The following is a 27,804-nucleotide window of genomic DNA, read 5'->3' as shown; positions in this document are numbered from 1 at the left end:
AGTTTATAGATTCTTCAACTCTTTAATTGAACGTAGACACAGTTCTTTTGTATATATTTACTCTTTTCTGACTGGCAATGATTCTGGTTACGTAGACTTTTCCATGGGTGTTGTAAATGGTTTTTATTCACATCCATACCTCGGGATGTCCCAACCTAAGGACTTAACCTCTGCGATCAGGCTCCCTGGCGCTAAAAATACAATGAAAAACATGATTAAAAGAATGTGGTAGCATCAGTGGAAATCATCAAGTATCAAGAGCATTTGATAAGTGGCCTTTGGAGAATATAGAGCAGTGGTTCCCAAACTTTTTTGACCCATGGATCCCTTTTTTATAGTCAGAAATTGCCCACGGACCCCCGAGTGAAAAAGCCACATAAATGCATAATATAAAAATTACAAATTAAAAAAAAAAAATTGTTAAATATANTGTGGAAAAAAGTGAATTTATACAATGCAAAATATATTTTTTTATATTCAAAGTATTTCTACTCACTCAAAGTGTTTGTCTTCTGTGTAATTGTGCCATTCTTGCGTGTCGTGTTGAGGGTGCCAGTGTGATATTGCTGTTTTACGTTTATAAAGTTTATAAACATATCACACCAGACCGCATCTCATGATTTCTGAATAATTAATGACTTAAATGAACGTGATGAGATGCTACGAGTGTATAATTTCTAATCGGTTTCTTTATTTTGTGATGAGGTTCATAACGGCACTGAATCCATGTTCTACCAAATAGGAAGTCGGGAAAGCAGTCAACAACGTCTGTACAATAACCCATAATGCAGGATAAAAAAATTAGGATCTGTTGCAGAATTTGTGGTATCCTTGTTCAAACATTGGTTTCAGTTCCTTATTTGTAGATATTTCAATAAGCTGCTCCTGTATTAGTATGGATTCATCTGTGTTTAGGATCTTATTTTGTCCACGTGCAAAAGGGTTCAACACCCAGATCCAAGTGAAGAACGTCTTCAAATCTTTGGTTCAAGTCTGTATGAAGAGCCGTTAAGTGTTGACAGTAAGCAAGCAAATCTTCATCTCTAATTTGAAATTTCAAAAGATTTGGAAACTGAGAGCGTCTCCTCTTCCCAAGTTTTGTTTGTAAAGGTTTTGTCTTGCAACTGCAGATATTACGCTTTTAGTTTTGATTAAATTTAATTGGTCACCATGTAGTTAGTTTCAAATTAGTTTTGTTAAATTTGGCAAATAAATCAGATATAGGCTATGTCATTTTTTTAGTTAATTAAATTGTGTCGCAAATCATAGTCTGGTTTACAGGAATTCCAACACAGAATCAAAGAGCGCATAAAATCGATTTAAACATGCACTTTTAGATAACCAACATACTTCAGTTTTATATTCTATTATTTTATATTATTATTTATTACAATTAATTAAGGTTTTTAGTTGAGATAAAAAAGTAAATGGCACGAGCGGGATTCGAACCCACGATCTTCGGCAAGATACGCCGCTGCTCTACCACTTGAGCTATCGCTATTTTTGAAAAATGGCAAAAAGGAGGGACAATTCAAAAGGTGGGATTGAGATGGGAAGTTAGTGTCCGAGTGGATCGAGGTCACGATAGATCAAGTGGTAGAGCAGCGGCGTATCTAGCCGAAGATCGTGGGTTCGAATCCCGCTCGTGCCATTGACTTTTTTATCTCAACTAAAAACCTTAATTAATTGTAATATATTAATTGGTCAAGCGGACCACGAAATTAGTGAATTTAATTTACTAGCCGAAGATCGTGGGTTCGAATCCCGCTCGTGCCATTGACTTTTTTATCTCAACTAAAAACCTTAATTAATTGTAATATATTAATTGTCCAAGCGGACCACGAAATTAGTGAATTATTATTTATATTATATTATTTTATATTAAACCTTGTGCGAACCCCCTGACATTGTTCACCCCAAATCAATTTTAATTTTCCACGGACTCCCCTGAATGATACCGGGGACCACTTTGGGAACCACTGATATAGAGGATAAGCACAGCTTCTTGGTTGATAGGATCATAACCTATGATCATTTCCCAAAACCCATTTACATAGGTCATTTATCGTTCAGAGTTAAGATTAATAGTCTATGTTAGGCTTTAATAAATCATATTTTAAAAATGAGGTAAAGACTGGTCTGAATAATATATTTGCCCTGCTAGCAGTTCTGGGTACAAATCCTGAAAGAGCCCATGCTTTTTTATTGATAGTACGTAGTGCGAAACAGATATTGTACAATGGTCAGACCCTTCATCTTCGCCACCCAAAATGCTACGCCCTCCTGTATGACCTACCTACCTAATTGTGTGCTATGGACAAAATTAACACAACTCTTCTAGTGTACCTGGGTTTCATCATTGCTTAAGTTAGTCCCAAATGTGTTCAATGGTGTTCAAATCTGGACTTTGAGCTGGCCACACCAAGCACTCAATTCCAACCTCATTCAGGTAGTCAATATGTGCTCTATGTGGGCCTGGCATTATCCTGCATTAGCAAGAATATCTCACCGATGGGGGGCAAATGGTACTACATGAACTTTAATCATGTCTTGTAGGTACCTCTGTAAAGTTAGAGATCTCGCATAACAACCAATCCGGTGCGGGTATCCAAGTCATATGCCACCCCAGAATATCAATGACCTTCCGTGCATGGGTCTACCTTTCTCCTAAGCATCCCCTTATGAAATTACGCCCATGTCAAGACCTACTTGTCTTATTAGATTTCTTATCTCATTTCCCGTAATTCTGTGGTTTCGCAGAGCCTGATTATAGATGAATCTCATCTCTCTCATCTAAAAACCTAGGTCGACCCTGACCTGGTTCTTCTTGTCTGAACCCTTCTAGAGTCCCTCTGAAGTGCCGAAAACACTTTACTATTGTGTCAGTCTCCTGGCGACTTTGTGCTGGCTTTATCTATCTTTAAACTGCTAATACTTTTTTTTAATTTCCAGTGAAATATGCTGTCTATATGATCAGTAATCTTTTGCCACATCCAGCTAAGACTTTTCATGACTTAAATAATCCTTCTTCACCTTCTGCCTATCAAAGGAAATTGATTAGAAACTCACAAGCAAGTAACTGTTCAGTTATGTTTATTGTAGTACAATAGTATTTAATAGTAGCATGTTCATATTATCTAATAGGACATTTTAATCACGTGGAAGGGTACAACATTAAAAATAGGGGTATAGAAAAGCTGCAAGATGGGCAAAACATGAGAGGCCGGCAATAGCAGCCAGCTGGGAAAAAAGAAAGTTTTTAACAACTGGTTTCAAATTTCTCAAAAAACATAGACTCAGTCCCAACACTCCAAGGACTGTGATGACAGTATCATCCATTGACCACACCAAGATCGAGATTATTCATGGAGGTTGTCTAACTGGCAAACAGTGCACATGCTTTTGAATTTTTTAAATTCATTTTTCATAAAAGACTTAAGTGGGAAAGTTGAAAGTGAAAGGAAGACTCCACCACCATATCTACCAGAAAATGCACACTTTAGCCCACTAGCTGTTTGTAGTTACTTGCCTATATATTAATAATACTAAGAAAATCATCAAAGTGGCACATTTTTAAAGTCTCCAAATTGTAGGTGGATATAAAATATTAAACATCGGCTATATTAATTATTGCACACTCACTATATCTCATGAGCAATTTAAGAAATATATAATAATAATTGGAGTAGTGTACCCATACCTAGAAACAAAAGAATTAGAATTCTTCACCTGATCTCGACAAAGAAACTACTGTTAAAAAAAGAAATCTTTGAGAAAAGGCAGCTAGAAAACAGAACAAAGCGCTAGCTGAAATAATAATTATTGGACACTAAGCTTTCTGCTAAATGAATGGCCAACACTGATCTTAAAATAATCAACCAAAATGTTATTGAATTCACTAAAAAATTACTCTCAATGAAAGAAGAAATTACAGCTCTAAAAAAGGAAAACAGTGAACTTAAAGAAAAACTAATGCAGTTTGAAATGAAAAATAGAGCAAACAACTTAATATTTAAATCTTTGAAGAATGCAGCTAGCATTAAATTAGCATCACATTAACAGCTAGCTATTATTAAAAAATATATAAATTTAAATATCTTTAACTATATTTTAGGGTCCACATCTTATATCTCAAGGTATAGCAAAGGGGCAAATAAATCTCTCTCTTAATATCAGCAACCCGTCAGTGACTTTAATAAATATGTGTCATATAACATCACAAGGGCCAATCAAGGTATGCAATTTTGGAATAGTATCAAATTTAAACTCAACATGAATAACTTGTTTACCTTTATAGAGTATTATTCAACTACTTTTACACTCTTTAGATTAAAAATAAAGAAAAACAGTTCAATTTCATCCTTGCTAGAGCCAACTTGATTTGATTGTTTTTTTTTAAATTTTTTCTTTGATAAAACAATAATTATGAGAGAGCTGGAGGGTAATGAATGTGCGGATAAGGCGGCAAAGGCCAGGACGTTCCACCCTCCAGACCGGACCATCGCGACCAGGCCCTCTGACGCCAAGCTAGCAGTAAAGAACACGATAAATGAAAAATGGCGGCATCAATGGGCCAGGTTGTCCGAGAGGCTTTTGCGCTTCAAGAGCACGATTGCCCGATTGTAACTAGATCATCTCTGATCACCCTGGTCTTGCTGGTTTTGTAGTTGGTGCACAAAGTTTTAGCAGTGGGTGTTTATGCTATTTTGTTATATTTTATCAGTCAAAAAATGCCAAACTCATCCAACAGACATAACCTGCAAGGGTGTTTAGAGCAAGATGTTAAATGTTCAGGGTTATTACCAAGCGATCTTCACCACATTGTGTCACAGATTATTAATTACTTTCAATTAATTAAGGTCTTTAGTTGAGATAAAAACGTCAGTGTCACGAGCTGGATTTGAACCCACGACCTTCGGCTAAATAAGCCGCTACTCAACCACTTTAGCTATTGTGACTTCGATCCACTCAGATATCTAGCCGAAGGTCATGGGTTCGAATCCCGCTCGTGACACTGACTTTTTTATCTCATCTAAAAACCTTAATTAATTGAAAGATATTAATTGGTCAAGCGGACCACGAAAACTAGTGTATTATTAATTACATTCAATTATTGTATTTGCATAGGTTACAAATTTGCTGGCAATAAATATTACATTCAATGAAGTCTTGTTGATTTGGAAAGACAACGACAATGTCAACAGGTAATACTTTTACAATGTAAATGTCTTGTACAAAACAATTTTATACAATTTAGGATAAACATTTTATAATGATAGATTATTGTACACCGATGAACAAATTTAACGCACCATTAAATTTATTTAGTTTAAAATTAAATCCATTATCTTTCCACATTTAAATAACGTTTTTTTTTAACTTCACTTATTTACTTTTGTACTGATCCCATTTGTGCAAAAAGTAGCATTATGCCTTTCCATTCTGCTACATCTAAAGATCGCTTTCAATTAATATTTTTCCTTGGTTGATTTCATCTGATATTATTCTTGTTCTTAAACCATTTTTTATGGCTCCAGTCAAACATATGAGTGAGTATGACAATGTCAGGATCATAACACTACTAGAGGAATGATATAACCAGTACGAAGTCGCCAGGAGTCACTCTACAATAAAAAGGTTCTTCGGCACTTCAGAGAAACAGGGCTTCATACTAGAAGGCCAAGGCAGGGTCAACTTAGGTCTACGGATGAAAGAGACAGTACATTCATCCATCACCAGGCTGCACAAAAACTCAGCATTACGGGAGGGAAATGAGATAAGAAATCTGATAAGACAAGTCCAAAATGTTTCGATTTCCTCCAGGACTGTAGAACAAGGCACAATGAAAATAACTTTAGTGCCCGGCACCTGGCTTCTGGACCTCTTCCTTGGACGTCCGCACTGAATTGGTGTTGTGGAGGAAGATCTCTAACTTCACAGTGGTACTTACAAAATATAAGCGAAGAAGATGTAGTACCATTTGCCCCCCACATCGGTGAGAGATTCTTGCTAATGCATGATAATGCCAGACCCCTAGAGCAGGTACTGTGGATGACTACCTGAATGGTTGGAATTGAGTGCTTGGTGTGGCCAGTATGAAGTCCAGTGTTGAATCCAATCGAACCCCTTTGGGACCAACTTAAGCGATGACGAAACCCAGGTCCTAACACCCTAGTAGAGTTGGAAATGGCTTTTGATGAATGGGAAAAAATTCCTTAGGATTTTACCAGATATCTTTTCTAGGGGATGTAATGGCTTTTAACAGACAGGATTTGTGCTAGAGAGGAAAATAGTATTAAAGGGTACAAAAAAGTTTTTTTTTCCATTTTTACTAATTTTTTTTTACTCAATAATTGTTTTTAGTATCAGGTAATAAACATTTTCTTTTTAAACGTCTTATTTTTACAACCAAATCTATTTTTGATATGCAAAATATGAATAAACCTAAATTTAAGTATGGAGGGTGATGATTAATTTAGTTCATCAGTGTACTATCGACCAGCAGTTTTTTTTAATCTAAGCACAGTTCTGCCAAGTTTTTGACTTTATTTGAAGTCATCCTCGGTGCTTTTTGCTTCTGGTCCGTATTGTTGTTCAATGTTGAAAAAGGCCATGATGAGTATGTTGGAACCTCACTTAAGCTAAAGAGCTTATCCAAAGGCAGAAAACTTGCCAGACCTGTTTTTGGATTAAGAAACACCCTCAATCATTGCATTGTATTTAAAGGATACAGGCTAAAAACGAAATGAAGCATAACCTAATTGTTTTTGTTCCAGTTGCATTAAAACTTATATTGTTCAATTCCAAAGAGAAGGGAGTGATTCATTCATAAGGATCAATAACAAAGATACATTTTTTTGCCACTTCCACTATGCTGCGCAAGAAGGTAAATATGTAAATAGTAATTTTAATAATGAATGTTTATTAATAAAACATAACTATATAAACATCTTAACATATACATTTCATTTTATACAATTGTTATAAATATGAATATATGTTTGCAAATATAATACTGATTACAGATTTATATAAGCTCAAACCTGCACATACATGTACATACACACATGTTCAGAGTTGAGCACTTCCCATAGTCTCAGTTCACCTTGAGAATCACCCACTGTGGGTATTGGTAGTCCATGGTCAGACCTTGGTTTTATCCATCCAACCGCCAATTGAGGGTCATTGGGGTCTCGCAATATTCAGTCACTGACCCTCTCACACTACACATTCACGCTAATAAATACATTCACTCTGAACAAACTCTATTGACATAAAGCTAGCATTAGTTCAGTACTATAATTGTATAGTATAGTATATATTTCCATTGGAAAAAACCGTGTTTTTCCAAGAATCAGAACAGGGGACCCAAACAATTCCGTGCTCAAGCACAATTCTCATATCGAGTGACATTCCTGTACACTCTCTCCATGGCGTCTAGAAACGGTACCCTTCAGTCAAGTAGGTCACATTGACCCACCTTGCTCTAAATGCTTGGGCTTTGTCCCAAAAGTGTCTGTGTTTCAACTCTATGGCCTATTCTTAATCGGGTGAGGAAAACCCTTCTTCTATGAGTCATCGTCCTCCATGGGCCACATATTGACTTTGTACACAAGTACTTTTCTGCTGATCCAGCTCACCAATGCTACCACTTTCTTTTAATCATGTTTTTATAGAATTTTTAGCCTGAAGGGTCTGGATCAAAGTGGTTAAGCTTGGAGGTTGGGAGGTACCAGTTTCAGCCACCTCATCCCCCTTTTTGATACCTCCTGGACCTATATGTCGGTGTACTCAGACAACCTCTAGTTTCTGGTATCTCTCCAATGAGAGGTTCTGTTATGGGCAACAGTAACCACACTGAGTGAGACTACATAGTAGAGCCACCATCATCTCGAATCACCTCTAGCATATGCCAAATTGCATACAATTCCACCATATAAACAGCGCGGTGGGAGTGGCCATGAAGTGTACACGCCCTCACAATCACAGTGCATACCATAAAATAATTATTTTTAACAAAACACCTGTAATTATATTAGAATATAATCTTACTGAAAGTCACTTATTATTTTTCAGATTTTCTAAATTACTTTACTTATAAAAATAATTCACAACATTTGAACTATATTCCAAATGAAATCGACGAGTTAACTAGGGGAAAATATCGTGTTGTTGCTGTTGACTATTGGGACCAGAAAAGCGAATTTTCCGACGAGCTTTATTATTGATTATGTTCAATGTATTTTTATGTAAGGATTTTTGTTTAAAAAAATAAATTTATAAAGACTTTTCTGCTTTTGTTTAGTACAATTAAACCATTTTAAAATACATTTTGCATACTATAATCGATTAAAAAGCCATGGCCTCTGCCAGGATTTGAACCCAGGACTTCTAAGCCATGAGCCAGAAGCCCTAACCACTCAGCCAATGCGGTCTCCCAAATTTCTAAATATATGTTCATACTTTGTAATATTTATATTTAAAAATTTTTCTATAATCGAAGTTCATAAAACAATACAATTGTTACTGATGTGTGTAAAAATAAATGTTCAATATGAATGATATCACAATATAAGCAAAAAGTTACCTAAGTCCTTCAAATAGTGATTTCTGTTTTTATCCAATTATTTAATGGTATTTGGAATAAGTGAACTGATGTACACAAAAATAGTTTATAGAAATGATGAATGGTAGAGTGAGTGCGGTGTTCAATCCTTTTTAAAATAGTTTATTATCATTATTAATAGTCAAACAAAAACATTAATGGCTAAAACCATTTTATAATCTAATTATTAGGAATATTATTGTGTAATTAAATTATAATTGTTTTATATATGTATTTCACTGTTTGAAGTATTGAGTTAAAAATGTAAGCAGAATTTGAAAATTTGTGATGTTGAATGTTAAGAATTTCCCTTCTTTGTTCCAACCTGAGCATATACATCAAATTAAAAAGTAGTAATTTAACAATTATATCTTATTGTAAAGTGCAATAAGTTTATGAAAATTGAAACTTTATTTTAAAATATCTATAAATTACTTGAGGCAAATCAAGGCTTCATAGTCAGAAGAAATTTCAATAAAAAATTTTCTGTTAATCTCTTCATGATACTGATATAGGGAGTAAATTTTTATATACTAAAAAGTCCAAATATGTACATAAATATGTCTTTATTTTAGAAAAAATATAAAATGAGAAAATATTTTAAAAACAAAATAAATTTGATATGGTTAAAAGAATTATTTTCATCCAGACAAAATCAAATTTAAATTAATTTCATTCTTTGTATTATATTTAAAATTCAATTAATCAAGGTTTTTAGTTGAGATAAAAAAGTCAGTGTCACGAGCAGGATTCGAACCCACAACCTTCGGCTTGATACGACGCTGCTCTACCACTTGAGCTATCGTGACCTCGATCCACTCGGNGAACCCACGACCTTCGACTTGATACGCCGCTACTCTACCACTTGAGCTATCGTGACTTCGATCCACTCGGACACTAACTTACCATCTCAACCCCACCTTTTGAATGTTCCCTCCTTTTTGCCATTTTTCAAAGAGATGGAAAGTTAGTGCATGAGTGGATCGAAGTCACGATGATATATGAATGATATATAAAACATGACATGATATATAAATTTTCAAAAGTTCAAGTGACAAACAGGTCACTGGATTCGTATTTGCTAAAAAAGTGTTCCACATCTACCATGTTTTTGGAGCGAATTTCAAATTTCATTTGGGTGTACATTAATTTCTGGTTCTGAAGTTTCTCCTCGATTACCTTGCAAGAGGTCAGAGATGTTTTTTAGCCCTTGGAATCCAGGATTTTTTAGCATTTATCCACCTTTTTTATTTTATTGCTGAATTCTCCTCCAGCAGTTTTTTAATAGTTAAAGTTAAGATTCACGTGCATCCATATTCTCAATAACTGAAAATATTTTGGGCTTCCAGTTTTTTTATCGTATGTTAAATACCCATGGCATTAGCTAAACAGAAGGATGAGTATATTTTTTCCCATTACATTTCCGTCCTTTTCAATATATGTAGCAAGCAGAATCAACAAATTTTCATATAAAATCATTGATTTGAAGAAATTCCACAGCTTCTAACCATGCCCCTCATCTTGTAACAACAGGCTGAAGAGGAAGACAGTAGAGTAGTGGTCTTTTGCACTTTTGCTGGGTATTGTCACTCTGGTATTATTCACGAGAGACATTTTGGTCAAATCAGCAACCCAAATAGACAAAAATGGAAATAAAGATTCCTACTGATGACATTCAGGCCACAATTTGGCACGAGATGAAAAAGAAATGGCAACATGCGAAGTGTCCGACAAGGGTAGGTATTAACAGAGTCTGTTTCCATCAATCCTGAGGAGGCCGTGATGTTTTGTTGAGAGTAAGCTCTTCTGTACAACCTTGTCCAGCCTTAGGGAAGTTTCAATTGGTAGAGCTTACCTGTACAAAATTAATTAAGAGAAACGCTCAACTTGTGACTCTCGAGGACTTCAGATATATCATTTTAAAATGTCTCGAGTATGACATGGAGAGGAAGCAATTCCTTGATTGGATATACTCTGTCAGCACTGCTGTTGAATCTACAGATGGTTGTCGATTGTGACTGAAATAAAAGTGTCTGAATGCGTATTCCTCTTCCTGAGAAACGTTAAAAATTGTAATTTGACTGAACTATAACATGAATAACATTTGTGTTTTCCCACATCCCAAGGGTGGGTCAGTGTGCTGCTTCTGCAAAATGCCAGGAACCCTCGAAAAAGTGGACTTTTCCATAGGTGTATTTACTGTAAATGATTTCTTATCACATACTTGAAAAGGGGCTCATACGGTCAGCTTTGCAAGGTGTAATAAATGGTATAAGACTGGGGAGCCTCCCTGGTCGGTGTTGGCGGATGGCTAGTAAAAATAAAAATTAAAAAAAATCATTTTTACTTTTCTTTTAATGCCATACATATCATGAATTAAAACTGTTACACCAATGTTAAAAATCCCACAATATAGTAAAATATGTGATGAAAATATGTAATAAAAATTTAATTTACCCCAAAATATTTGAAAATATGTAACACCGGCATGTTTTAAATTGCTTCAAAACATCAATACTATGTAATATGGCAATATTTGGTAAAAAAAGTAAATATAAAAATCCTCTCCCTACAAATAACGTTCCTATACAATGCAATATTAAATATTTTGATACATCTTCTAAATGTAAAAATGGAACTGATATAATTAATTAAAAAGTTCATTGGGGGAGGGAATTGAAGAAAAATAAAAACCAATTTTAAATGACACAATCGATTATATTTAGAATAGAATTTTTTTTCACTGAAGAACATAAGTAATAGAATATATCATTTATTTTCTAAAATAGTATCAATCGCTAATATAATTATTGTAGGAAAATAGAAAGTAGAAAATATTTCATCAGGAACAAACTGTAATCTTATGTGGAAATCATCAAAAAACATTAATTGAAATGGATTTCAATTGATTTTAGTGTAAAGTATGCCTTTTCGTGATAAAGAAAACTAAATGCAATAAAGTTGAACACAGTAATTTGTTTTATACATGAAATATGTATATATATGTACATATAAATATGTACAGGTTGAGTTTACCTTCTGTTCCACTGTATATTTTTTTCTATTGGGGCGTTTTCGTGAAAAATCCATGGGAAAATTTTTATTTGAGGCATTTCTCATGAGCCAAAAAGTTTCGCTACTACTCTCTAGGATAACGATATATTGATAGAAACTTAACGATTTCAAATTGCAAGTGCATTTTTTAAAAATTAAAGTAAACATTCAGAACAATTCCCTCACTAACATTGACCGACGGGACGGGATACTCTAGACATAGGTCAATTTTGGCCCACTTTTCCCAACTCATCATCTCTAATTTTTCTGGTAATGTATGAGATATTTTTACGATTTGCACAGAAAGTTGAAGAACGTAAAAACTAAACTTTAGACTGGCGAATTTTTACAATAAGGTTAACTGAGAATTAAAACATTTCAATCTTTTTTTTGGGGGGGGGGATTATTCAAAAGGTTCAAATATCAACAAATTTTTATTTTGGTTTGTTTGTTAAATATTAGTTTATTTAAGTTTGTATTTTGGACAAGGCTGAATCGCGCTTTAATGATATACATCCAGAGAGTTGATCGATGTTATTTGAGGAAATTGTTCCGAATTTTTTCTTCCTGTACCATAAGTAATTTATCCATTAACTAAACTGAAAAATAAATTGGTTAAAGAAATTGAAGAAAATTTCATTTACCCAAAAAACAAACAAAAAATGTTCAGAATAGGTTTTTTTGCAAATAACTTAAGAACGGTAGCTCTAAATTAAAACCCATTTGCATCGTTTAATTCAGTGTTAAAAGTCCTTTAAATAATCAAATTGCAATTTGAAATACTATCTATATAGCAGTATATATCTGAATCTGTTTATCCAGCAGAGTTAGATCAAAACTTGTTGGTTCATGAGAACCTAGACAAAAATAAAAGTGTCTCGGGATTTTTCTCAAAAACATTCCAATAAAAAAATATATATATAAAATAAATAAATAAATATAAGGAACAGAAGTTAAACTCACCCTATATATATTTGTTTTTTCATCAACACTAAGCACATTAGGCATTTTAAGAGAAGCATTTATACTGGGAAAGTGAAGCATATATTGAGAAAGGCACACTGATAGTATAGATTAATGAACACTTAATACTCAATATATTAAAAATATTATTACATTAACCTGTTTTTCTAAATACGCAAGTCATATAAAATTTATATAAGCATTCAGCCCAAGAGGTTTTTTATTAAAACTTGTACCTATCTTAAAAAAATAGATTAATGTAAAATAAACGGTGCAATGCTTGTTGACAACTGTAATGTTAACACGTCTTCGGCCTTTCCGTTTATAGTACTAGTAAAATCAATTACAAGTTCTTAAACGAACATGCGTTCTTTGTAAGAATTGAAAAATAAATTAAATACCTGTGTTAAGCTGAAAAGCTCACAATGAACCTTTAGGTCAAAATTTTTTTTAGAATGTTGACAGTTATATCTCTACATTTTTGTTTAGTAACTATCGTCTATCTTAAAAATACATCTTTCAGTTTTAATCTAGAAATTGTTAATAAAATAGAATAAAAATGTTACTGTTAAAATATGTTAAAGTGTTTCATTAAATAGTGATCTGTTATATTGTAAAACGTACTTACAATACTTTATATAAAATTAACAATCGTAAATAAAATTTAAACTATTTATACTCCTATAACTACTCTTTTCGATAGAAGTTAAACAATGAATTATATATATTATAAATCCTACTAATATAGATTTTCTAAACAATTGACATCAGAATTAGAACATTTTATCAAATATCTTTATATAAAACCATAAATTGATGGCGCTACGAATAAAATCAGTTAAAAAATGTTGGAATTTTATTAGCTCTATGCCATTTTGTCTCTATATAAAAATAAAATTCAATTTTGTTCAAAAATATTTCAATAAATTATTATTCTTGAATGCATGGTGTTTTGAGTGTTACGATATTAATAAAACGATGAAGCATAAAACCAAATATGTAATGTACAAAGTTTCATTGGTCGGAAAATCGAACCTTATTTATTGGATACAGCTTCTTACACCAAACAAACTACATAATTATGCAGTATTGTAAATTAAACGAGACAACAAATAACATTTAAATTCCCATCGATACATAACAGCAACACCAAAGTATACTTTCATCTATACAACAATATATTCAAGAACAACATGAACTACTTAATCAATAATGTTTTAAGAAGTCAATACAGAAAAAATATTACAAAAAAAAATTTTTTTTTGAGATATAGAAAATTCTTTAATTATAAAAAGCGAAGTATGAAATTATAAATAAACTTTGCTTTATAAATCTGTGCACTTATAATTGTGCGATATTTGAAAAGTTACAGCATCTTTATAATAATAAAATTTAAATAAATATATTCCATTAAATACCGTTTGAAATAAAATGTTTATTACTGGACTATTTGAAGGAACATAATACGACCTTTTATAAATGTTAAGTATTGATATTAATATTCAGAAATTTCCAGTTTATAGAGAATTAGATTTCTGATTAAAAAAAAAAGAGAATTGATGTTGAGTTTTGTATAACTTTTGAATTTTTCTTTAGGGTTTCGTAAGTTTGAAAAAAAAAACCAGGTCGGATATGAAAGATTAAATGATAAACAGCAAGTTGTTACATATCCAGTGAAAAATTACTTTATAAATTTCTCCTACAGAAGATATACTATACACTTATTTATATTATGTAAAATCAAAGTGACATATGTCATAACAATTTTTTTTCATTATTGTACATTCAATATCATAAGTTCCATCAACATTTCAACATTGATCTATTAAATTAATATTTCATATACCTATGTAAAAATCTATTCATTCTCATAGCATGTCATTTTTCTTGAAATTAATTAAAATCTTTATTATCAAATTGATAAAAGATTATTTTCCACAGGGTTAACTTCAAATTTTTGGAGGACCTATGCCTAGAAAGATGGTGAAACTCTCAACTCGTTACTATCGATTACCAATTTAAAAAAAAAAACATCTGTCCATAGACATTTTGATATTCACAAAAAATGCATTGCATTTGAATTATTCCACCAAAATTCTTCGATTTTTCATTTTTACCTGTCTAAAAAAATCAGGTTTTACAATAGCCAATTATTTACACTCGTGAAAAAATGAAACCAACTCAAATTTTTGTAGTCACACAACTAGTTTTATGGTTGGTCCCAATTGCTATTCAAAAATTTGCTAAAAGCATTTATATATCATTATATTTAATGCAATTCAGCCTTAATTTTTATATTACATTCACTTCATTTTGAATAACGAAAGGAAAATTACAAAATTCATATAGATCTACACTCTATGAAAATATGGTAGTTATTAGGTAGGTCCATGAAAGAGAATTACGTCAAAATTCCACTATAGGGTTTGTTTTCTAATTCAAATCTTATTTATTTTCCCATTGTCTATTTAAATTATTTAGGACGGAAAGTTTTGAGAAAACGATGAACATTTTTATATATGTGCCTAATGAAATTCAGCATGAGATTCATTATGAATAAAAAGTCGAGTGTAGAATGGCCATAGAAGAAAAGTGCGGTAGATACATCGTGTTATTTGTTTTCTTTCAATAGCTGAATTTTTTTTATATAAGTTTAGTATTTTAAAATGAACAGTGTTCACAGTAATATAAATACATTTAATTAGAACACTGTTGCTTTTAGATTTTTAGAATTAAAATTTAAATCAAAACCTAAATTTACAAGCTTAAAATTGAAACATGTGTGTAAAGATGAAAGTATTTTCATATTAAGGGTCTAAAAAATTTTAATATGCGACTTCTGCGTGTAAATTGTAAATTATGTGTAATAGAAAATTAAAATAAGCTATATAAACACAATTTATGTTATATAATATTTATAAAAATAATTATTTTAGATTTTTATAAACACACTTTTAATATTTGTTTGGTTCAATTTTTTTATATTAGCTAATTTAAGCTATGAATGTTATACTATAGTGTATGATTTTTTTTCTTTCCTTTATAATTCCAAAAATCCGACGGAAAATTTCATTCAAACAAATTATACTAAAAATTTAAAATTTGCTTTCAAGTTGAGTTGGTCTAATACAAAACCCTGTATAGTTTATCAATCAAAATGACAAAAAAGTCATACACTTATTATTTGGATTTTGAACAATGATTGTCAATTTTTATATTAGGTTATGCCAATTTTGGTAATATTGACTTCAAATCTTTGTTCAAAAAAAAAAATGTTTTCTTCATTCAGCAAATAGTTGCAATTTGCTATTTTTGCAAATAAAAGGCATAAATTATACATATCATAAAAGAACGATGAAAAGATAATTATAAATATCAAATCAAATATTATTAATTATTTATAAATATGAAATAATTTACTGTTTGACGGTTTGACAGCATATGCTGCGATTTGACCAACAGCGCACATATAATCAGCGATTGTGTTCCACAAACTGTAATTCCGCCTTTCCTTCTGCGTGAACGATTCAGGGATCTGGTCAACTGTGCGTTGTTGCTTCGGAGGAGGATGACGTGGCCAAGTTCTCGTTTTGGGTTTACCAGAATTCTTATGTTCTCAGGCATACTCTGTGTCAGTTGACAAACTTCTGTCACCCAATGAATATGTCCTATCTTCGTAGTACCTTTCGTCTTCGTCGTCTTCGCCTCTTCCATCGGGAGAGACTAGATCGTCGGAGTAAGTCCCCCTGGAATGCGCAAAAGCGATGCTTTTTTGGTAACTGAACAGTTGCCTTTCCAGCCCATAATTTTCAGCTTGAAGAGCGTGAATCTCTTTCCTGAAACAGAAGTTGACTATGTACAAAAATACAATTTTTTTAACTTGATTATTTTTTTTAGTTAATTGCAAAGTCAATAGAAAAAATAGATGTGCAAGTTTAGGTCATAAATTTTTCTTTTACTAAAATTATTGACTTGCAACAAGCAACATTAAATTGCATACATTTTTAGTATTTGTTTACTAAACATATGTTTTCTTACTGGATTTATAAGAGAAATAAAATATACAATATACACATATATACGTATTTATTTTTTAATAAATATGCGGATAAAAAAAAGAAGGAAAAAATTTTGTGTGTGTGTGTGTAAAAAAACAAAAAAAAACATTTATTTATGAATAAAAAAAATATAATTACACAAATTAGTTGAATAATCTGTAAAATGAAATAATATAACAAGACAATAAAAACCAATAAAAATCAACCTTTGATTTTCAAATTTATTTGAAATAACGTACATTTTTAATTTTTTGTAACTAAAAATGCATTTTTTCTAGTGCTAAAAAAAATTCTATAAAATAAAAACGCATTAAAAAATATGAAAGCCTGTGCAGCTGCCCCTTATGCAAAGAAAGGTTGTGTGTCCCACATAATAGAAGCATTTCAGCCTTGGCTCCTTACTGAGAGCTTGTAGGCATGCTGCCGAATTTAAGAATGGGTCCCCCTATTCTGCTGTTTGGAGGATGTGGTTTTTTATACTGCATATAGATCAGTTATTTTTGAGTGTGTGTATTTATTAGCGTGAGTGGTGTGGGGCTGATGACGAAATATAGCATCACCATCACCCCCTCCAGCAGTGTTTGTGTGTGGTAGGGTTGATGGCTGAATATTCATAGAATATAAAAGTACCCCATAGATCCTAATTTAAATTAGATTATTAATATTGCATGTAGGTCGATGGAGGAATATTGAGTACTTCACTCACTAATCAAAATGAGTGCATTGCACATAGGTGTGTATAGATGTTAGTTAGTTTCAGGTTAGATTATAGTTTACAAATCTGTAAATGACCTAGGTGTTAAAGGCCCCAGTTGGAGCCTAACCCCGTTGATTGGGAAGTGATGATCTCCTGGATATCTTAAGGGGCATAACTGAACTCCTCTGAGGTGTAGACCCTAGAGTCAATCACATCGGAGAGTGACAAGTCATAGGGGTGAAAGTTCAATTAATAAATTAATGTGTAATTATATTAGGTATTTGAAAAATGTGAAAAAGAGATAAACTAAAAATGTAAAACTTTAATCTTCAAAAATATTTGAAATAATTTGCTACAGTCAAATTACATCAAACTGGTACTTAAATATTTTGGGCCCAACTGAAGGCTGCAATTACATTTGGAGTGAGAAGAAATTTGTTTTTGATATTTCCTCCAAACGAAAATCTCGTTTTTTGGCTATCTCTCATTTTGTCAAGTCTGAGTTTTTTTCCTAGCACATCCATAACTGTTTGTTCCCCTTTGTCCTCTGTCCTTCCACCAATATTTTCCAATTTTTGGAAGCCGTCGTTCACTAGCAATGCTGTTGCAGAGTTCACCCATTGGGTTTTCCAAATATCAAAAGTTGGTTGGAACAAAAGCTAAAGTTTGCACGATTTCTCCAAATTTTGCAATGTTATTAATTTTTGAAAAATTTTTCACCTTAGTATACAGTGGCTTCTATCCAGGTCCCTGTCTCATTATGACAGGTCGTGGTGGATAGTTATCCTTTAAAGCCCCTACTCTACTCAGCGCTTTAAGGAAAATCTTTTACGTATTTGATATTAAAAAAATACACATCTAAAAATTCATATTTTTCTAAATTTTTGTTTGTTTGTTTTTGTTTTGAAATTTTTAGTCCTCTGAAAACCTAATTGTGAATTGCTCATTTTTTTAAACTAAAATTTTTTTAAAAATTAAATATGTGTCAAAATAAATTAAGGTAAAATATGTAACTGTGTAAAATCCTCTAAATATTTACAAGTATGTAAAATATAAAAATGGTTTACTTGCTTCTAAATAGCATGAATTATGAAATAAAAGTTTCATAAATGGTGTGCAAGGCTCAGAAAAAAATACGAGAATACATTATAAATTATCACACTATTATGTATGTAGTCGATCGCTTTTTTGTTACTTAAAAACACAACTTATCTTATATTTTTGTGTCATATTATAGTTAAGTTGTAAAATATTATTTTTATTTGTTTATTTATTAAAATACTTTTTTTATTTGTACATTCATTCGTATAACTCATCCCTACTGATCACCATGATCCCCAAGTATAGTAAATGAGAAAATGTATATTTTAGTAATGATGAAAGATTTTTCAATTGTTGATTGTTTAAACCTGTTTCACAATCGTGAAATTTTCAATTAACCATGACAAACATTGTTTAAAATTTGCAATTTTTAAAGTAACAAGTAGTTCCAGCAACAAAAAATAATTACAACATATATAATAATAAATATTTATTTAGAAATCATGAGATGCGGTCTGGTGTGATGTAGGTTTCAGAAAAACATTTTCTTTATCGTGCCAACGTTTCGATCTTTATTGAGATCATCTTCAGGGCTCAAAGTGTTTGTCTTCTGTGTAATTGTGCCATTCTTGCATGTCGTGTCGAGAGTATAATAATAAACATAAATAATAAACAATAATTACAGCATTTATACCTCATTTGTTGATTGTGGATTCTGCTTACATCATCATATTTATGATACGTAGATTGAAAAAGTAGAAAACTTTCTTCCCATTCAACTTGAACTTTAAGTTGGCCTTTGTCAGTTAAATAAGGACATCCTGGTTCTCTCAACTAAAATAATTATTTTATTTCATACAGACTTACTAATGGTCATTTTGGATTATTAAATTATCACATTAAAATGATGCATTTGTATAATAATATAATTATTATGTTTGTTAATTACTTCTTTTATTCCAATATCTGTTTCCATGATAATGCCTTCATCAGACGCATCCTGCGCATAATAATGACTGAAAGGTGCTCCTGGGAGAGGAACCGGCTCAACATGTTTACCATGATGTTGAACCACGTAGGCAGTCCATGATACATACCTGAAATTTTATGCATATAACTAGTTGTAAATTGTCTGAGCTGTAAAAAAAAAGTTAATGTTACCTCAAGTGGTTTCTGGGTACATTGTGAATATCTTTATACACCATGTGTAGTCTAACAGAGTCAGAATGACAATCAGTTTTAATGCTCCAGCCTTGTTTATCCCTGTCGTAACACTGTGAAACTCCTTGGGCCGTCACCCCAATCGATGCGGCTCCCATGGTTTGTTGTTGGATGACAACACTTGATATAACTTCACTTAATGTATTGGCCAAAATCATTTCAAGGTGAAGTCGAATACAGCCCTGAGTAAATTAAAGGAAATCAATGTCGATAAAAAAAGAGGTTAATAATTATTCTCACTTTATAAACCAAATCGTGAAATCTTGCTCGAGGATGCCAGCCATAACTTTTCCCATCGGAATCAGATACGTCATCTACAATTCCAGAATCTAGTCTTCTTTCTCCATCGCCTAAAACCACGGAATATCGTACCCTGCATTGATGATCAAAACCTGTACATCGGTTCAAATACAGTGAAAGTCGTCCATCAGAGCCACTTCCTGAAAACAGGTATTAAACAAATCAAACATTTATTTTATTTACTATAAACACGTGCTTAAAAGCCTTATTTGATAGGACAAAAACAAAAACAAGGTAAATACAATACAAAAATAAATAGATCAATAAGTAAATATAAGAAAACACATAAGTGAATATAAAGAGCCCTTTACACATATAACCAATCTAATTGAAGGCCAATGGGGTACTCAATATTCTGCCATCAACACTCTTAAACTACACATTCATGCCAATAAATACATTCACTCTCAACACTCACTAGGTAGACAAAACTTTCAATACTATGTACAATAAAACAACCCAGTTTCCTCCATTAATTGAAAGGGGACTCAGATACTCGCTGCCATGCTCAAGCACAATTCTCATATCAAATGGCACTCCTACACGCTCTCTATATGGGGCCAAGGAATTTCACCTTTCAATTAGGTGGGACACATCGAACAACCTTTCTCTACATGCCTATACGTGGGCTTTAACCTAAAAGTGTCCGTGTGTTAACCTTACATAGCTTATTTAAAGAGAAAAATTATACCACAATAGGTTATGTAAAGAAGACTAGACATAGAATATGTTAGCTATGAAAAAGGTGTAACTAAACATACATAAATTTGAAGTGGAACTTAAAAGTTTTTTATTTTTGTAATTTTTATCATTGAAATCGTCTATGTTAATGGAGTTGGCTTGTTTATTGCTTGGAGATGAAAACTTAGTATAACTGTTCAGGCGTAAGGCTAGGTTAAAATGTTGTTTATTGGAGGAGTTGTGGGTAGTTTATGTAATTATTTAATGAAGAAATATATATATATATATATATATATATATATCTGCAAATATATTAAATATGTATTTAAGATCTAGTTTTAAGCCTGTCTATATTTGTAAATACATACAACACCAACTGCGGCCTTGGAAAACCTTTCACAGCTCCAAATCAAGGAGATGCCAGAGTAGTGGCTCACAAGCTCATAATTGGACAACCATCTGCAAGAATAGGCCTTGTCAATGAACAATGGAGGGAGGAGATACTGGCAAATGCCATACTAGGCATGCCAATCGATGCCAATACTACAAAATACGAACTTCACCAGTAAGTACAATGTACTTATGTCAGAAAGGGAAGAATGGCCGAAGTACTTCTGAAGGCCATTTACCGTTGGTATACTAATGGTTCGAAAACTTATACAGGCATAGGAGCTAGATGCCTCGGGATGAATCTGATGACTGAACTGGCTTTAAATTTAAGTGAATACGCTAAATTTTCAAATCTGAAATCATAGCGATTGAACTCTGCACTAGAGAAATAAATAGACTAGGAATGCATTGCAGGAAGATAACCATAGTGGATACATCCAAAAATAAGTCCAAAACCTGGTAGAGCAACACCCCAGGCATGTAGGAGGGCCATGTGCAAGACTACAAAGGAATCTCTGGAAGAAACCCCAACAGGGCCAGGATTCTGGTTGGACTCCATGAGCCTAAGAGGACACATAAACCGGATAGGAGTACAAACAGAAGAAACACTGTCCAGATATGGCAAGGAAGAAGAGGAGGCCGCAGAACACGTTTTACATTTCTATGAGTATGTAGGCATGGCAACTAGAAGAGAAAAAGCTGCAAGCAAGATCCTACAGTAAGGAAACACTGGTAAGGTTATGGAAGTTGAATAACAACCTGAAGCTGGCCAGTGAATTACAAGAAACTACTCTATTGATCTACTCAGATTGAGGTGTGGAAGGTCTTGTGGCTGCCTCATTTATTCACATCCCTGTCTATATTTAATGAAATTAAAAATTTGGCATAATTTACAGAAAAAATTGTGTAATAAAACCCAATTTATCTGAGAAACCTATGCGGGAAACTTTCAAGAGAATATTGTAGATTCTGATGTGATAACCAAACTAAGGAGAGAATTCAAGGATGGATCTGACAAAGGATGTACAAATCAATTTTAACACCTGAATGTTCTGAAAATCTTTACAAAAATTGTAAATCCCAGAAGTTTTAGAGTTTTAGCACCTAAATTTAAAATGTATTTTTTAAATGTTAGCTGTTGTCAAACACGATGCCCATGTCCTTAATAATCCATACATGTTTAGTGGTCATAATTGACCGTATTAATATTTAAATTAATTATTTTTTTCTCTAAGGTCTTGGTCGAGATGAAAAAGAATAATTAATTGAAGTCCTTAATAATATTGGCTGAAGTGAGTATAGTTAAAATTATTATTATAAATTCCTTCTAAATTGCCAAAAACCCTACAAAAAGGACTTGTGCAAGGAAAAACGGACAGACCAAGACCTCCATCAGAAAGTTGATTGCTTCCTATTTGTAGTTCAACGACCTATCATCATCCATGTCTATCAAGAGCTTGGATGCGAACTTCGGACTGTGTCTGTTACACATTTTTTTAAGAGTTTTCGCATTTAGTCAAGAGGATTAGGGATGGTAGAAAAGTATCGATACTTCATTGGCATAAATGCCATTTATGAAACAAGAAACAATGGAGGACCTAAGTGAGATCCCTGAGGAACTCATGAAGTAACAGCATTTAAAAGATCCAGAAAAATTAACTATAACTATTTGGAACCTATTTTCCAGAAATGAGTGAAAACAGAGAAGATCATCACCTAAACCATAAGTCTTCACACTTCACAGTCGAAATGTCATGATTGACAGTGCCAAACGCTTTCTCGAAACCGGTGTGAATTGTATCTACACGTTTATCAAACGAATTTAGAATTTTTGATAGATTCAAAGATTGGTGAATACTGACTTTTTTTCACAAAACCATGTTTTTGCTGGATAATCTCAGACATAAATAAAAAAAAAAAAATACGTACATACAAAGAACAGTTACAATGTAAGAAGGACAAAATGCTTAATTTAACTTTCAGACATAGAATACATTACTTACCATGATGGTCTTTAGTACCAAATGGGTACAATGCAAGAGTCCAGTCAAATCCTCCAAATGTGAAATACGTGGTTTCAATTTTAGCAGGCATCTTGGACACAGGCATTTGGTGACTTCTAGTTAGATGCCCGAACATGGACGTTGGAACACGAAATTCAGAATCGAAAACAGTTCTCACATGTCCCATACTTAACTCAAGTTGGAATTCTCCATTGTGATCAGTGAAGTTTCTTGAGTAAAGATCATTAACAGGAATGTAATTACGGTTCCCTTGAGCAGGACAGTCCAGTGTGAACTTAACCTAAAACACCACATCAACTAATTTTTCTTATTTATTCTGATTATAAATATATTTTAAATATATATTTTATTACAGAAGCAGTTTGTAATAAGAAAACGCTGGTTACTATAAAGCAACATATTCATGACACGATGATATTTGATATTTATGTTTATGCTTTTGCTACTGTGTTTTCCGTTATGATTTGTTGTTCTTCCCAATAACCAAGATAAAATAATAACTTGGATGTTAGTTAAAGGATGTGTTGAAAAGCAGGTTCTTTTCTTTTATGTCATAAATTTTCTCTAACTATGCTAGATTTTTGTGACTTTGTACCAAATTTGGTGGTTCTATTATTGTTTTTATCCAAATTTCTTCTAATATCATTGATACAAAAACTGTAGATAATAGAATATTTTGATGTAATGCCCTATATTAAAGGGTGGTTTTTCTGCGACATGTCAATATATTTTAATGCAATCCCTTATGTTCTACCCCACTGTCAGCCCATCCGCCAGAGTTGCATGTACCTTTTTGCTAATGCACTAGGTCCGAATATTGTATTGAGTAAAATGTGTGCCCTTGTAGCAGCGAACTTGTAAACATTCATCCCCCCAGTGCACTTGACTCTTTCTCTTAAGAAGTACTAGGCCATTGACAGTCATTACTACAAGTGTTTTCCCTGGGTTTTCTTTGTATCCCAGGTTATGTTTCCATTGAATGGTTTGCATTTGAAGATGATATGGATGGTTGTTTCTTCCTCCCTCATTGCATTACCTACAAGTGGGGTTATTTTTGTTTTCTCAGATGCTATTGACTGGTAGTCCTATCACTCTTTTGAGGTTAGAACTCTCTAACTGTAACAGTGAGCTTGCTTTGTTTTTTTAACATAAGCATGTTGTCATCTTGTCTAACGCCTCTCTTTTCAACCTAGAGTTTATCCACTCCTGACTTTTTTTTTTATTGATTCTGTGGTGCAAGATTCTACGTTTGTTTTCGATATTTTAAGAATAGGTGAAGGGTCTATATATGGTCTTGCAGATCCACCTCTGTCCAGAATTTTTACTTTCTCCATTTCATTGCCATTTTATTACCTAAAATTCCTTTGTGACCTGGTACCCAATGTATAGTTGTTGTGTTTCCCCAGGTTTTGGTTGCATTCACTAGTTTTGATGTGATTTTTTTTTTACATGCTAATGCTTTAAAAGCTACTTGGTTTTCTGATCTTACGAGGATTTTTGTTTGACAGTGTAACCTTTTTTAAGATTTTCTAAGGCACAAGTGTTGATGAATTTTGTTTGAAGACTGAGGTGTACTTCCCTAATGAGTTTGATTTCTCATATTTTGGGATGGGAAAAATGAGGTAATGAGGTGTGGTCCTAGGATAGAACCTTGAAGAACACCTTATTTTATGTGTCTAAATTTTGAGAACTGGTTGTTATGCTGCACTGTCTATATACAGCTTGACGATAAGATGGTAGGATGATGATGAGATGTACTTTCCTGGTTCTTTAGTTCAGTACAATTGACTCGATCCTTCTCTGAAGGAGTACTAGGCCATTGTCTATCGTTGCTTATATTCCCTGGGTTTTATCTGTATCCCAGGTTATGTCTTTATTAGTTACTTTGCATTACATGATATGGGTGGCTGGTTCTTCTCCCACGTTGCATAAACTACAAATGGGGCATCATTGAATATACACATGTTATGGAGATGTTTTCTCAGATGCCAGTGACTAGTAGTTCTATCATATCTTTGTTTTTAGTGTTGCTCTCGCCTCTAATTATGCCTTGAAAGGTATTCAACCTTTGTCGCGAAGGAAGTTTTTACTTGTATTTTTCCAGGGATCAAGGAGGCTTTTCTTAGCTAATCAAACATTTGAATATTCTCCCCGTTCTGTTCGAACTTTTTGGAGTATCTTTTAAAAGTCTTCTTTTAGGGGCGTCGGTGGATGCAACGGTTAAGGCGTTGGCACAGCGAATCATCACTGTAAGGTAGAGATACGGGGTTCGAATAACCTACAAACAGGCTTTTTTTTTCGAAAACACCCTGATGGTTGATTGACCTCTGATGTTGTGAACACCCGTAAAAAACGTCATTTTCTTTTCTATCAGAACTTGCCCCAATTATTCTTTTCTTATGGTTTTTTGGGAGTTTTCATGTATTTCATTGTTTCTACTCTCGGTGGCAGTTTTCGTAAATGCTCTTGTTTCATCCGATCTCGACGAAACCACTTCGGTAAAGAAAGCACTCCCGTATATCACCAGCTAGGTATCAACATTTTTTACATTTACCCCTCGGCGGTGTTGTCAGTAAAGACTCAACGCCATCCTTAATGCTCACGTGGATCATGGCAGGAAGATTAATAACGGGTGAAGAGATATATTGTAATGTTAAGGAGTCTCAAGGGTTGGCCATTAACAATGGAAATTTCAATAATAAAATGCATTACTACCAATAAAAAAAAGCCAAAAAATTAAATTAGTTCTTGACGTCAATTAAATGCTGAAGACTACATTTATGAATACAAAATAGATTAATATAAACTGTTGCTACTAAAAAGCTTTGGACATCATAGAAATTAGTTTTAATAAGAAAGCAAGATTAAATTTGACTCAGTGTTTAGCATTAAGGCTGTTTTTTATACTATGATTTAAATATCACTGTGCATTTAGCATCACAGTTTAATTAGCAGTAGAATATAAATTTAAAAAAATATATATACCTGTTTGCCTGAAAACGCTTCATTCACAGAAAAATGTTCCCTATTTAAAATCGTGAATGTAAAATCGACATAGACTCTCATAGAGTTGGACGTTGATTTCCAGACGAGATAAACGCCTAGCACCTTGTCAGTCCTGGAGAACGTGATTGCCCATCGCTGGTGGCCACATGAAAACTCTTTGCTTGTGACATCCCGTTCCAAATCGCGGGTCACGCTTTTGGTGACGACAAATGTGAAAATATGACTGTTGGCACGATCAGGGATTTTGACGAACCTATAGAGAAGAGCCATCAAGTTGCATGCACACCTGAAACAAATAATTACTAGTTACAACAACGACATAACAATAATATTAATAAGATATAGTAGTTTGAATTATTCAATCTATAGTCTTAAGGAATGATGGAAGAAATGGGCTAGCATATATTAGCAGGAATTGACCAGTTCTTCATTGTCTATTATTAGTAGGTCTACCATACGCGAAATAGCGTCTTAACGTATTATTGGTTGAGGTAAAGGAAAGTTTAGTAACTTTTTAACTACTGGTACAGGACTTTTCCATCAAAAGGATTATGGAATGAAGGAATGATTAAATCGGCGGAATAGCAAGTATTCATTAAAACGGCGTTCAATATTTCATGATTAACAATAACTGCATAAAAAAACAAAAAACAAATGTCAACTAATTCTGAAAAGTCCAAAATTCTATGGAAATAATATATGTAGATGGCTTGGTATTGACCATTTCACTATGGTCAGCGCTCTTCGTTCCCCAAGTGAGACATTGAGAGCTTGATATCGCGCTCAACCCTACCTCTTTGCAAGCATTGCGGGTGTGATATATTGTTCATCCCTTCCTCTACGCTGCACTAAGGGTGTGATATTGAGTTCATCCCTACCTCTACGTAGGCAATGAAAGGGTGATATCGCGCACATCCCTACCTCTACGCAGACCCTCAAAGCGTGATATCGAGTTCATCCCTACCTCTACCAACTCACTGAAAGGGTGATAGCGCGCACATCCCTACCTCTACGCAGACCCTCAAAGCGTGATATTGAGTTCATTCCTACCTCTACGCGGCACTGAAAGGGTGATATCGCGCTCTACTCTCTTCTCTTTTATATTCAAGTTCATAGAAGCAGTATGCCGTTTAATTTATTTTTATCGCTAGTGAGATTGGGACATTTAAAATCATAACGCAACACACTGTTTCTTTAAACTTCAGTATAAAAGTAAGGAGACAAGAGCGCAATTTACGCTCTCAGTATCTGAATAAAGGTGCCAATAATGGGACCGATATCTAGAATTTAGTCAGAAGAATGAATAAACTTAAATTAAAGGAGGGGAAGGAAATAAGTTCTTATGAATGGGAAATATTCTTTTAAAAAAATTTCAAAACAGATAGGGTAAGTGTGGAGTCAATAACTTATTTTGATGCAGACTATCCGGGTTGGATGACCCAGTAATACTAGAGGAACTACAGGGAAGCATTTGTTCATCCCGACCAAAAAAGCGCCTGGGATTGACTTAATGTCCAATGAATGTTTCAAATATCTCCCTCCAACATGAGCACTACCTGTTGAATCTATGCAACGAAATTTTTTCTTCGAAAACCACGGAGCTTAGTTTAATTAAAACTTCTCTTTAAGAAAGTCGATCGGTCAGGTTAACTACAGACCACCATACAACCGTTAAGTATAGAGGTCTTGCACAACTCAATAACGTAACTAATTTATTTACCCAAATTTTTGAAATTGAATCACTAGGTGGACAGAACTTTTCCA

General features: G+C 33.2%; 2 protein-coding genes across 8 annotated transcripts in view; one reads left to right on the top strand and one right to left on the bottom strand.

Annotated features, from left to right (window-relative positions):
* The window catches only part of LOC106672237 (alpha-L-iduronidase), a 33,199-nt gene extending 24,767 nt beyond the window's left edge, over window positions 1-8,432 (top strand). For 3 of the 7 annotated variants that reach the window (XM_024229395.1, XM_024229398.1, XM_014403512.2), the window contains 5 exons: window positions 2,953-3,071; window positions 4,115-4,234; window positions 5,128-5,204; window positions 6,777-6,886; window positions 8,077-8,432. In XM_024229395.1, coding sequence (XP_024085163.1) covers window positions 2,953-3,071; window positions 4,115-4,234; window positions 5,128-5,204; window positions 6,777-6,886; window positions 8,077-8,228 — 578 coding nt within the window. In that variant the 3' untranslated portion in view covers window positions 8,229-8,432. Of the gene's footprint in view, window positions 1-2,952; window positions 3,076-4,114; window positions 4,248-5,127; window positions 5,205-6,776; window positions 6,887-8,076 lie in introns of those variants that run through there. The other 4 variants (XR_002910766.1, XR_002910767.1, XM_024229397.1 and 1 more) reach the window with 4 other exon arrangements.
* LOC106672250 lies at window positions 59-26,319 on the bottom strand. Its single transcript, XM_014403536.2, has 8 exons — window positions 26,020-26,319; window positions 23,014-23,314; window positions 19,880-20,079; window positions 19,580-19,821; window positions 19,368-19,515; window positions 19,113-19,252; window positions 16,043-16,458; window positions 59-191 (listed from the first exon to the last, which is right to left on the bottom strand). The coding sequence occupies exons 1-7, from the start codon at window positions 26,308-26,310 to the stop codon at window positions 16,239-16,241; spliced, it is 1,542 nt and encodes a 513-aa protein (XP_014259022.2). The 5' UTR covers window positions 26,311-26,319; the 3' UTR covers window positions 59-191; window positions 16,043-16,238.
* Window positions 26,320-27,804: the final 1,485 nt, after the last annotated feature.

This window comes from Cimex lectularius, unplaced genomic scaffold (assembly GCF_000648675.2).
Source record: "Cimex lectularius strain Harlan isolate CLEC.00 unplaced genomic scaffold, Clec_2.1 scaffold242, whole genome shotgun sequence".
In the NCBI taxonomy this organism is placed as follows: domain Eukaryota; kingdom Metazoa; phylum Arthropoda; class Insecta; order Hemiptera; family Cimicidae; genus Cimex; species Cimex lectularius.
Note: the sequence above shows the minus strand (reverse complement) of the source record. Positions and strands in the feature narration are given on the sequence as shown.